This window comes from Limulus polyphemus, unplaced genomic scaffold (assembly GCF_000517525.1).
Source record: "Limulus polyphemus unplaced genomic scaffold, Limulus_polyphemus-2.1.2 Scaffold584, whole genome shotgun sequence".
NCBI classification, from domain to species: Eukaryota; Metazoa; Arthropoda; class Merostomata; order Xiphosura; family Limulidae; genus Limulus; species Limulus polyphemus.
The window spans coordinates 447,297-460,768 of NW_013666194.1; the positions used below are offsets into that span (position 1 = coordinate 447,297).

Consider the following 13,472-nt stretch of genomic DNA (forward strand, 5'->3'; position numbering starts at 1 on the left):
AATGAACGATTTGTTGAAGTCTGTCCTTTTGAAATGTTCTTCAACTTCTGGAATGTCATATGCTGTGGTTGTTTCTTATTCACCTTGTTGGGTTGGCCTTTCTTGGTCAGATCAGTCAATGGTGCAGCGACTTCATTGTAGTTTGAGATGAACTTCCTATAGTACCCTGCTAACCCCAGGAAGGATTTGACTTGCTGCTAGGTCATCAGATCTTGTGCATCTTGTATGTGGGTTAGCTTCTCCTCTTCCATGTCTATCTATTGGTCGCTCACCTTGTGTCCAACAAAGTCCAGCACAGAATAATTGATGTAACACTTAGATGTTCTGATAGTCAGACCTGCTGTCCTCACTCACCTGAACAGCTCTCTGAGTTTCTTCAGGTGTTCTTCCCATATATCTGTGTGGGTCAAACTATTGTTCACATAAGGCTCAATGTTGGTGGTTTTGTGCAACATATTCTTCATCATGCAGTTGAATGTTGATTCTGAGTTGATTAACCCAAATGGCATCATTTTGAACTGGTAGCACCCGCCGTGTTACGAAGGCTGTCTTGTCTTTAGATCTTGTCTCCATCACGATCTACAAGTAACCTTTACTGAGAGTCAATCTTGGTAAAGAACTTGGGCCCATCTAGTTTTGTCAAGATAGCCTCTGAGTTGCCCTTAGGTTTGGAGTCGAACTTTGTCACGAGGTTTAGCTTCCAGAAATCTGTGCAGAAGTGGTTTGAGCTGTCCCTCTTCACGATTACCGCTGGTGAACAGTAGGCTGGCTTCGAAGGCTCAATGATTCCAACTTCTAGCATTGCCTCAACTTCTTGCTTGATCTAGTCTCTCATCACATTAAGCATCTGACAGGGCTTCGCCTTGACTGGATCCCTGGTCGTGGTCTCAATCTCGTGTTGCACAAGGTCTTTCTTGCCTAGTCTATTTGTGAAAACATCTGTGTACTAGCACAGTAGATCTTGTAGCTCTTTTTCTGCTTGGCAGTCAGTTCTTCACTGATGTTGATATATTTGAACATCTCATCTCCACCAAGCACTCTTAGGTCTAGTAGGTCTTCATCTTCTATGACAAAATCACTGTCTTCAGATTCTGCATCTATGACAGCTATACCTGTGATGTCCATCTATACCTCAACAGATGTATCTGTTAGGTCAAACGTATGTACAAATGTATGTTACAAAATTAATCACCACAGTTGTATTCAGAGCTTTAAATAATCGTCTATTTTTGTCAAAGTACATACAGGCTGGTTCAGTTACTTTACAACACAATTGACAAGACGAGTTATTATTCTCTGTTCTGTTATTACAATACAATCTGTGATAGTTTCACTTTAGAAATCACAATTATACACTCTTTATGGCTAAACTCATAATCACGCAGTCTAGATCAATTTATTCTATCTAACTAAATAAGTGAAACAACATTTTGAGTGCATATTTATAGCCTGCTAGAGGCTTCGAACATTCTACACAATCAGATATTATGATGCAATAATACTCAATCAAAACAACGAGAAAACTTAGAAGTTTCTAGTAACATGATGCAATAATACAACAATCGCCAATTCACAACAACACTACACAACCTATGATTTGTACACAGTTATGTAAACAAACCTGCGATAAACTATTGCATCTAAAAATAATTAAATCTAACATTTACGCTATACTTAAACGGAAACAGTCGTGTATATCTAACAATTAAATTTTGCTAGTATATATGCGTATGTATTTTAATACATGTATAAGGGTATTTTTGATTTCAATGGGTTATTTAGTGTGTGTTTGTACTACATGTCCCCCTCCAAAAGAGAATAAGGTATTGTTTGTGTTTTGCGTATAGTTAAGTGTATTCACACACACACACACATATATATATATATATATATATATGAGTGTGTGTGTGTGTAGTACGAGGACTAAGAATGTAGAAAGTGACTTCTATTTTGATGTTAAAGGACTTTTTTGTAATTAATATATTTCGTTATTGGTGAGTGTTTTTGTATGGTTACGTCTCTGGTCGTTTGTTAATTACCCGTAAAAATTATTTCCGAAAAACTTCAGCGATACAAGTCCTTTCTTAAATAAAACTAGTTTATTCTTTCTCAATACAACTTTGCAATACACTTAATTTCCACAGTCACTTTAGCTTAAACACACGCTATAATTCACAATGATTTACATACTTTACTTACGACTTGACTCGATTATCTGTCTATATCTTCAATCTCTCTGTCTGCTATTCCAGTTCCGATTAATTGTCTCGCTTCATCTGGCGCGCTTATATACAGGAATAGAGGACGTCTAGCAAATACTGGATTATTCGTGATGTTCCCTGATCCTTCTAGATACTCATTACGTGTTACCAGGGTCACGTGACTTCCGCTGTCGTAACAGTATGCTTATCATTCTTAAAATGTTTTTTTAGTATAGGCACTGGTGTTAGCTACTTCCTCCTAAAGAGGATAGGCATCCATGTTAAATGGTTATTTTTGTGTTACATTTGTCTTTTTTGGTTAAAAGGTATTTTTGTTAGTTTTTGGTTTTTTTGTTTGATGCTTAGTCTCTTAAATTACCCCTTACCCCTTCTAAAAGGGTAGGTGATTTCTGTATTGCATTTTATTGTTTTGTTGAGTAAAGCTGTTCTTGCCATTGTGCTTGTTGGTGTTGTGGGGTGGGTGGTTCTACTTAGAGAAAAATGAGTGAATTTGATTCCTTGAGCAATAGATGACTAAAGTTTGATTTTATAATTAAGGATGGCTGGTTCGGCCTGGAAGTAAAGAGGTGAGAAAAGGTGTGGTCAAGAGTGGTACCAATATGTAGTTTTTTTTTAATTTTTGTATTTTCTTCCAGATCAGTTTTAATTCAGATAGTCACTCAAATAAAACGCTAAAATTTCCTTATTGTGGCACAAATATGACTCGGATCCATTAATTGACCATTAGGTGTGTTCTCTGATAGAGAATATAGCTATTACTTCGCTCATGATATTTTCATTTTGAGAAAGGCAGCTGTCTTTTCTGTCAGTGAGTCAGATAATGGTTCAATGCTTCCATAACATTGCATTTGAATCACAGTAGCCAAAGGTCACAAGAGCAATGAACATTTCGTGAGCAGTCTGTCTGTTTCTGTACTCCTGTTGCTAATATTTATAGTCAGGTTCTCCACTGTTAAGCAGATTTCAATGTAGATTTTTGCAAAGAGCTTTTCCTTAGTTTACCTTCAGCAAGAAGTTAACTTCACATGTATTTATTTTTTAACTTTCAGCAGTTGTTTTTACTTTAATGTTGTGGTATATTTAAGTATAAATGAGTTAACCTTTAAGCAATTGGACAGGAAATTTGGTTAAGAAACTGATTATGAAGTAATTATAAATCTCTGAAAACTGAGTTGTGATGTTCAATGGAATAAAGAGACTGGACTCAAATACGAAATGTACAATTCTTATTATAATAAACTAAATCCAATTTTTCTTAGTTTGCAAGAAACATTGCATTTACCCAGAGTGACGAGTGCTATCTGCGCGATTGGGCATTACCATTCCAGGTAAGGCTATTATTTCTAGATATCACCTGAATGTCCATTAAAGGATACTGCTATCGATATAATGTGCGGTATTGCAACAATATCCATCCCATACAAAACAGGTATTACCTACTACAAAGCAACAAATTAATAAAGGTATCTTGAACCACATTGTTGTATATTCATATACCACAATACTTTAGTTTATATTTCTTTTTCTTTTATCTTACAAGGAGAACTCTTAATGGATTGGTAAGAGAGACCCATTAAAGATTTTTGACATTTCTTTTATCAGTTCAATACACTCATTACAAACACTTGTCCTTGGTTTGTGATTATATATGATGTTTGTGTGCTTATTTTCTTGGTAATAAAGATTGTTGTTTTGTACATTCTGTGTTTTGCTTCTTTCTTTATCAACGACCTCAGTCAGAGTTCGGAGAGAGAGACAAAGCCCCATACTCTGTGACGTGGTATTTTTTGAATCATCAGTAGATGGCCCTAACTAAACTGCTTTCAAATCTATTTAAACGGCTATTAGCTTATTAACTGAATTGACTTTCACAGTTATAACGCAGCCACAGCTGAAAGTGTAAAGTGGTTCGGCAATAATATTATGAGCTCGAAAATGGGTTTTTCCTATCCGTAGTTCTGTATTCTAACTACTAAACCATACAAGGTTCTTTTTTATTAAATTCTTAGTTCTTTGTTATAGTTTGCTATTTATTATATAAGAATTGTTTCTTATATCACCTTCTAGTAATTTGGTGTTAATTTAGGATACGTAAACAAAGTAAATTATTTCTTAAATACATTTTTTTTTACAATGTATCAACATAATTTAACTGCTCAACAAGCAAAGATGGCGATATTATTATATTCAATGAAATTATTTTTGCCAGATGACTCTGTATATCTGGCTTAATTTCATTGGTTAGTGAAGCTAATAACTCGTTATCAGTGGGACATTTGAAAGAGTAATTGTTTGTTAGGAAGAGTGGGTAAAAGTAGAATAAAGAGATCGAGAATTAGTCTCTATATATCTATATTGTACAAAGTTTTACGTTTATTTGAGTTTAGTTCAGTAAACTAAAAGTAATTAAATAGTCTTTAAGTTGTACTTGTAGTGTAATTGGAAGGCCGATTTACGAAATAGGAGGTCGTGAGTACCTACCCCTAAAAGTAAAAATATAATAGTGACATTTGTATCCCCAATTAATCTGTAGAACTCGCCACTCTAGAGTCTAGGCCAAGTAACTGAAAACCTAGAAAAAGTAAAACTGTCTGAATCCGAGTACACGACAATTAGGTAATTCTGTTCTAGATAAAACTAGAAACTAACGTTCTCCTAAGTGTAACTGTAACTAAACTTAACAAACATATTATAAGTTCCAACGTTAACTGTAATTATCTATGTATAACTATAAACTATATAACATTAATAATGGCATAAAATTCAGTATTTCTGTTTCGGAATCTTATCTTATAACTTAAAAAGATTATGTTGATTAAATCAGCAGCATGAAACACTGAAATCCTTGATATTATAACTGTATTCTGTACTTGTTTTCATGTGGAAGGAAAACCTGTTTTTCTTTTTCTTTGTGGTTCATATACTTTTTAAAAGTTGTGGATTTCCAGGTGTGCTTGACCTGATTATAATATATTCGATAGCCATCAATACCTTTTCTCAGTTTGGGTTTCTTATTCCTATTTGTTTCAGGTTTTGTTGTTGGATAAAGATTTTTTAATTTTATCTTTAAATGGAAGAATATATAAATAATTTAACTTATTTTGTTGTCTCCAGATGAGTATGGAATTAATATGTTGTTCTGATAATTTAGCTCTTGCATTGTCTTTTGCCATTTCTGGATGATGTATTTTTGAAACTCGTGTCTTTATTTGCGTATAAAGACTTGAATGAGGAAGAGGGGTACTTTGGATGCTTCTGTTTACTTTTTGTTCATCCATGTTATAGGGTAATTCTATGTGACTAAGGACATTAAGCTGAAAATTCATTTTTTCAAGGAGTCATTTGGGGGTTAAATCATACTGATAGTGTTAACTTTTGGGTAGAAACAAATTAAAATTTGCTTGGATTGCTGTGGAATATTATGAAATAAGAATAGGATTATTTTACTGGACTGAGTTACAAATATTTTTTTTTTCCTTGAAAAAAATGTAAAACAAGATCTGTTTTTCTCCATTATTGATGGCATGGAATATATCTTAATTATTTCTGGGTATCAAAAGTTTTGGCTCAAAATTTTAACTCCATGTATCAAAATCCATACTCACTCTAGGGCCAGAGGCTATGGTGTTCTCAACCATGTAGTGTGAGTTATGCTGGGATAATTTTCTTATCTCACTTCTGATTGCTATAGGATTATTGTTTGTTGTTACTATTTTCAGTCCTGCTAGTTGTGCATAATAAATTAAAAAAAAAGAATTTTACCAATATGAATCATAACCAGTACTAAATATGAGACTACTTTTGGTAATAGGAATAACATGTAACATGAGTAACAAACATTTCATGAAGACAATGGTGATTTTTTTTATGGAGTGATTAGTTACTTGCTTGTTGTTTTATGGTGTAAGTGGCAAACAATATTACCTGGAATTCCCCAAAAATAGGAATGCAGGAATATCTGCTGAATGTAAAAAGAAAAAAAAAGCATTGTAGGATATTTTCATTCAACCTCGTGTTTTGGTGATGTTGCCATGTAAGATTAGTTGAAAGTTATCAAATCCATGTGACATGTTAGCTTATAAAATGTAGCTGAGGGTATCTGTTAAGGAAGCAAAAACAATATAAAGGACAACGTTAGATAATGTTCCCCTTCCTTGTTATTAAATTCCTAATAACCTCATTAGATGCTAATTGTACACCCTTATTTGTGGAAGTTAATAATTGATTCATTTCAACTGAATAAGTACTTGTGTCTTTAAATTCAAAGCCAAAAGCCTGTAAAAAAATGGAAATGTGCCCTATTTCAGGGTGTTTCTTATCCCCCTCCCCCCTATCTGGCAGAAATTCTTAAACAAAACGGCCCTCGTACACTGTCGGACAGTTACCGTAATTTGGCCAGCCAACTCTGGGTGTTGGATACTAACACACACACATAATAGAATATCTTTATAATAAGAACAAATAGTTTTAAAAAATTCAAATTTTTAGGCAGATTTTAGAAAAACAATGTGTAGTTTTTAAGAGTTTGGTGATTAGTGTAATTTAATAATTGATTACTCATCGGGATCATTAATTGGTTACATTAAACTAATCAGTTATTCTCATACAGAGGGTAATATGGAAAATCAATTTGAGAAGCAATAAATAAATACAAATAAGGCAATTGTCTAAGTAGCAGAAATTTGCTGAGAATTTAAGCTGGGGGGGGGGGGGGGTGCTCAAGGCAAAAAAAACTAATAGTTACTATTAACAATTATGTTATGTGAATTCACTCAGATGGGTTTTGGGGTAAGACAAAATACCAAAAGATGTGATATAGAGAAATAATTTAAATATGATTTTTTATTTATTTCTGGCCTTATTTTTTCATGACATGATTATTCACATGTTGCTTCCAAATTTAACTTTTATTACCTCCTATTGCATGAGACATGGATAGTTGGAACTTGGAATAATAAAAAATTCTGATAATTGGAAATACTAATTTTGATTAGTTTGTTATTTTCAAGAGTCTTGGCACTAATTGATTAAGCTGAACAACCTTTAATTAACCAAAACTAATAATGAGAAATATTAAAGGCAATATTTTGATTACTTCGATAGTTGGAATACTTGTAAACACTAATTTTGATTAATTATTTTCATGACATTTATAAGTTAGATTATTTTATGTGGCACAAATTAATGTAATCAAAGCAGATAGGTAATAGTTAATTGTCCAGCTCTGTTAGTTTTGTGCCTGTGAACTGTTTAGGGTCAGTATAACATACATATTGACCTTATCTACTTGTTTATTTAGGCAGTTTTCAACAAAAAGATGTTTTCTTGAATATTATTTGTTTATGGTAACTCACCTTATTTTCGTTTTTTGAACCGAGAAAGTCTACAGGTTGGAGAGGAATTTATGAAGGAAGCTTTGGTAACGTGAGTAACCAACCTTTATGGAATTCCTGGCTAATACATTATCTAATACTAATTTTTATTTATTTCTTACTGACATTTTGCTCTGAATAGTAGCTAGTTAAGACAACAGACACTCTTGTGGTACAATCAGCTGATAGCAGAATCTGGTAACTACTGACAAGCCAGAGAAAAGTAAATGAACGTTTTTGTAGACTGACCTCATGGTTATGTAGACTATGACCAAAAGCTGACATTTAACAAGAACAACAGAGTTTAGTAAATAACTTATAAATCTAGAGTAAGTGAAAGCATTGAAAAAGGCTAAAAATGTAATATAAGTGATGATGATATGTTACATTTTTGTTTGTTTGTGTGTGCGTGCATGACCACGAAAGTGTAATTCTTAATTTCATTCAGTTGTTCCACTTCTGTTTATATTTTTTTCCAAAATTCTCAAGGATTTGTCAATTTGATTTTCTATTGTACTTCCCAGGAACAGTTTCTTAGTGCCATTCTAATGGGTTGACTTATAAGTTTGTCTCCAGCCATCTTTATCTTGACTCTATTCCCCAAACCTTTCTGGTTTTTTTGCACAACTATTTAGGTCAAATTCAAACTCCTATGAAAGTCTTGTTTTCTTTGGATGTCAAGTAATAATATCTCTTTTGAAACTTGGTATCTCTCGGAGTACATGTTCATTTAAATAACACTCATCCAGAATTGTGAAATGTGGAAAATAAGGTCAGAAGTGTGTTGGATGACCTGAATTTCTCTCTGTCTGGGTTTATCAATTGCTTGATTATTGATACCTGAAGTTTAAGATTTTTTTTTTCTCATCTTCCTTGTAATGGTATCTTTTTTGGTCCTCATTAACCTCACATCAAAGAGGATTTTGTGCACTTACACTTGGGCCCTTGGCTTTTTATTGCCAAGGAACTGTAAGTGAACAGTAAAGTTTATCCATGTATCTTTTTTCTTTTTTTTTTTAACAAGCTAGGACTATTGATTTTTGTCACTTAGATGACTTGTAAATCAACTGCTATGATGTTGCTCATTTCAGAGTTCTTTGTTTTCCAATCTTGAAATCCTCTTGTCTGCTCTGAAAATCATTTTTTGCAAGTTTTATGCTTGTTTGATACCTCCTACAGATTGCCTATCCTGTTAATACTGATGTAATGATTGCTTCAATTTTTCTGTTTTGAATGAAGTATAAATAGATATCTCACTTCTGCCGTACTTAACTAATTATTTTTATTCTAGCAATTTTTTTCTCTCCCTCTCTTTTTTTAAGGTAACATGGTCCTTGTGCTATATTTTTGAGTGCTGCAGCAGGCATTCTTTGTTTCCACTACAATTTACCTTTTGACTCGTGTATTTACTTCTTTTCGTTCTTAGTGTCATGTCAAACTCTGGGATTCTTGAAAAGTTTTTCTCAGTAACATTTATTTAATCTCTTTCATCCTACATATGTTTTGTACTTCAAGACAAAGTTGTATGTTTCAAATATTCTTCCTTTTCTTTCACCATTGTTAACTACAATAATTATGTCTTGTCCCTGAACATTTGGTTGTTACTCAACCCAAGTATGGCTGATTCTTTAATCCAAGAAATTCAAGACTAATGCTCATTCCTGTGTATTATTTTCATCAAGGTAATCCATTGCCTGTCATCTTGACATAGATAGCTTCTTCAAAAAGTTTATGCATCTTATATGTTCTTTATTTCACATTGCTGTTGTATCTACCTTTTGTGATGATTTTTCAGAATTTCTAGAGTGTTGAAAGGGGTATGTTTCACTTACCTTTTTTTTTCTTTTGTCAGCTGCAGTGAGCCATTAAACAGTCACACCTGAATAAAAAATATTTAAAAAAAAAGCTTGTTCACTACAGGATCTTTTACATTTGTAATATGAGTATTATGACTCAGTAGACATACAAAAGGAAATTACATATTTGAAGTTAAAATTTGTATAACTAATGAATATGAAATATTTGCTAACTGAAGTGGCTAGAGATGAGCTTAACACAGTATCTAATACTGTCAAAGAAACTTTTCAATAAACACAAAGAATTGTATTTTGTGAAATTTATTTTGTTTCTGAAAATGTTAAGTTTTAGTAAGATACAGTAATTTTAGGATAATGAAAACATTGTATTTAGTTAAGTACAGGAAAATAAATCCATTGGATTTGACTTGGTTAATAGTGTATAATTAATAAATTATACAATAGTATTTTATGTCCTGTCATATTGTATCAAGTACAATTAAACTGACAGAAATATATATTTTATGTAATACACATTTTAACATGCTAATTTTCAGTTGTTAAGATTGTGTATTTTTTTTGTTTCATTCAAGGAATCATGACAACATTTGAAGATTATGCAAAAATTGAAAAAATAGGTGAAGGTAAGCTTTCTACAATATAAAATTTTTCAGTGTATTTTTTATCACTTGTCAGTTATGTAATAATATGCATCTTTATTTCTCATTACACAACAGGTGAGAAGTTTTTTCATTGTTTTGATTTTGTCTTTGATACTGATGACTTTTGTACAGTGATTGAGTTTCAAGTTAGTAATAGTTTTATGATATCAAATGTATGTATATTTTCTTCATTTATTGGCTCTGATAGGATTGGCTGAAATGTTGCAGACATTTCCCCCAGATGTTTCCTATCAGTTTTGTATGACAACATTTATGAATCTGTAGAAAGAAGGTATTTAGATTAAAAAATCATGTAGTGTATATTTAATGACACATTTAAGTGCTTTATATTTGCCTTTAATAAAACAAAAGTACTACTGACATTATTTTGAGTATCTGAATTGATGTTGTTTATAATGTTACACTTGTTTATAATGATATTTTAGACAAAAAGTAAATTGGTGTATTTTATTAGACTTCATAGTGTTGATAAAGGAAGGAAAAACTGTTTTAAATTTATTTTTATGTAGAGTGTATTTGTGGTAAAATAGGTTTTAGGCTGGGTGATTTTTTATTTTTTTTATTTAGTACCATTCACAAAAAACTAATCAAAATGTAGTTAAGTTCATTATTTTAATTATAAGAATATCTGGTATGCAGCACACCATGTGTTTTTTACCTTTCTGTCTTAATATAGGAACTTTTCAAAATTTTTTGATTTATTCAAGTATATATATGTGTGTGTGTGTGTGGTTTCTACATAACGTGTTAGTCAGAAAAAAGTTTTAAATTCCTTTCGGTTTAGCTACTTATTGTTTTTTGTCATTCACCAGAGGTAACATTTTGTCTTCCCTTAATATTGCACTTAGTATGTGAAAGTATACAACAGTTTTCTCTAATGATAGGTCAGTTGATATCTCAAAGTTACAACCTCTTCTATTTTTTTAATGGGAATGGCCAGTCACGTGGATAGTTATCCTGGAAAAGTGTATGTCACCATTTTAAGTTCAAAACATGATCTTTCCCTCAGTGCAACAGATTTCTATAGAGCATACAGTTCTACAGCTTGATCATCCTACACAACCCAACTCATCTTGTATTTAACATTATTGAAATTTGGAAAGATTTCCACAACTGAGGCTCTCCTTTAATGGTGATTGTCCTTTGGGTTTAAACAATACACTCACTGTGTGTTTACATTTATGTCCAGTCCCTTTCTTTGCGCAAACTCAGTTTCAAAGAAATCCAGAATTACTTCACAATATTTCCTAATCAAGACCTCCTGTTATGTAGTGGATCTATATTATTCATTCTTTGGAGAAATTGGTTTTACCTGAAAATATCACAAATGTGTTATATTTTTGTGAATTAGAACAAAGTGAACAAGAAATAACAGACATAAATGAATGTGAAAGAAACTATATGCATATACCTTGTTACAAAATTGCTATGCAAATTCTTCCAATTGCACATCACTGCCTTCACAGAAATGACTATTTACTTGCAATAGTCAAGACCGCTTACTCACTAAAGGTGTGGCGATACAGCGAAACAAGTATCGTATCGTGAAGCCATGATATGATTGTAGCGATACAGCGTCCAATGAGTTTGTACAGGAAAAAAAATCAGAATTTCTAATAAAGTATTTTTGTTAAAAATTAATGATTCAGTAAAAGAAGATAAGTATTGAGTACTACATGTTGTATTCATTTCTTTTATCAAAAACATTACATACAAAGTAACATAACAAATCAACAATAACAAAATTGATACAGATATCAACTTTTTTTTTTTACTTCTCTTGCCAGCTGCCACTTAGTTGAAAAAAACCTGAGAATTTGAAAAAGCACTGTTAGTAATATAGATAATAAATTACAGACAATACTAACAAACTGTTGGTAAAACTTCTGTATCTAGATACGTATTGTATCGTGACATCAGTATCTAGATACGTATCGTATCAACTATAATGAAATATGCACCCCTATTACCCACTAACATTTGTTTTTTACATATACTGTTGTGTCATTCTCACGTACACTGATTTACTTTTCACGTATTAGCTGCAAGTAACAAAGAGGCTTAATTAGGAAATGTAATAGAGGGTAAATTTGAATTTTTACGTTGACCAAGTTTGAACCCAGAAAGAATTGTACCAGTTGGTTTTATTTATGTCTTGGGGCAAAACAATTCTAGCCATCACTTTGGTTTTGTGTAACTTATACTTATGAAGAATGATTGGATAACACTTGTTCATTTCCAGAGAAGTGAATGACATCCTATTGAACCTACACTTTTCTTTTTAATTATGTAATTTGTAAGAATTGGGAATCTTAGTTGCATAGAGTATATCTCTCATTCTGTATTGGAAACTACAGAGAATATGGCCAAATTCAATCATTGGTTACTGCTGAAATGGAACACTTAATCCCTGCTAGATAAGTCTTCATTTGTACCTCAGGTAAATATTTTCAAGTGTCCCAGTTCATAACATTGGACTTATGAATGTACAAATGAAAAATATAACACTGAAATTTAAATATTGTTTTGGTGGTGTTAACCTTGTTAGAAAAACAAAATAAAAATTACACATTAGTAAAAGTTATTAATTTTTTTTATTATTATTCTCAATATTTCACTGAATCAAGTTTATCAAGGGATAGTTGCATCATATTAACCTAGTTTACAGCTTAGACTGTGTTGGTATGATATAGCTATTCCTTGATAAAGCTGATACAGTGAAATGTTCACAATAAAAAAATTTTTGGGGTGATCAGTTATGTTTATTATAACTTTTATAATTTCTATTTTTCTCCAGTTCACATTACGATAATTACAAAATAATGAAATATTTTATTATTTGTAGCCAAACCTTAACTTGTACTTATATTTTGACTATTATTTTGTCCATATTTAATATATATACCCTGTCACGTACTACTTATTCTACAGATTGATGTATAGCATTTCAAAGTGTGGCCATTATAGAATGAGCACTTACATGACAAGGATTAGTGTGCTTGTACATTTATGGCAGAAACATGCTATTGTTCATTTATATAGTATCTTGGAAAACTATTTAAAAATCGCCCAAAACTTTGTACTGTATAAATTAATTAAATAAAAAATGTCTAGAATTTCTATGAACATTTTTCATCTAATTTAAGACATTCTGTTGTAAAACAGCCAACTATATGTTCTGTTATGATTTTTATTAGATCAGAAACATTAAACTTAAACATTGACAATGAATTATAAGTGTGATATTCTCCAATGTATCAATTTCCAACAGAGTAAAAGGTAGGGTCTGCTAAACAGGAAGTTTGCTTAATATTGTTATGCCTCCGTTTGTTAATTAATTTTCCGTAAAAATTATTTCCGAAGAAACTTTAGCAATACAAGTCCTTTCTTAAATAAAAC

The 13,472-nt window shown here is 31.8% G+C and overlaps 1 protein-coding gene across 2 annotated transcripts in view; it reads left to right on the forward strand.

The window, feature by feature from the left end:
• Positions 1-4,499: 4,499 nt before the first annotated feature.
• LOC106459277 (cyclin-dependent kinase 1-like) overlaps positions 4,500-13,472 on the forward strand; it is a 22,497-nt gene continuing 13,524 nt past the window's right edge. The window contains exons 1-3 of one of the 2 annotated variants that reach the window (XM_022385723.1): positions 4,500-4,838; positions 7,605-7,646; positions 9,984-10,034. In XM_022385723.1, coding sequence (XP_022241431.1) covers positions 9,989-10,034 — 46 coding nt within the window. In that variant the 5' untranslated portion in view covers positions 4,500-4,838; positions 7,605-7,646; positions 9,984-9,988. The remainder of the gene's footprint in view (positions 4,839-7,604; positions 7,647-9,983; positions 10,035-13,472) is intronic. The other variant, XM_013918887.2, reaches the window with a different exon arrangement.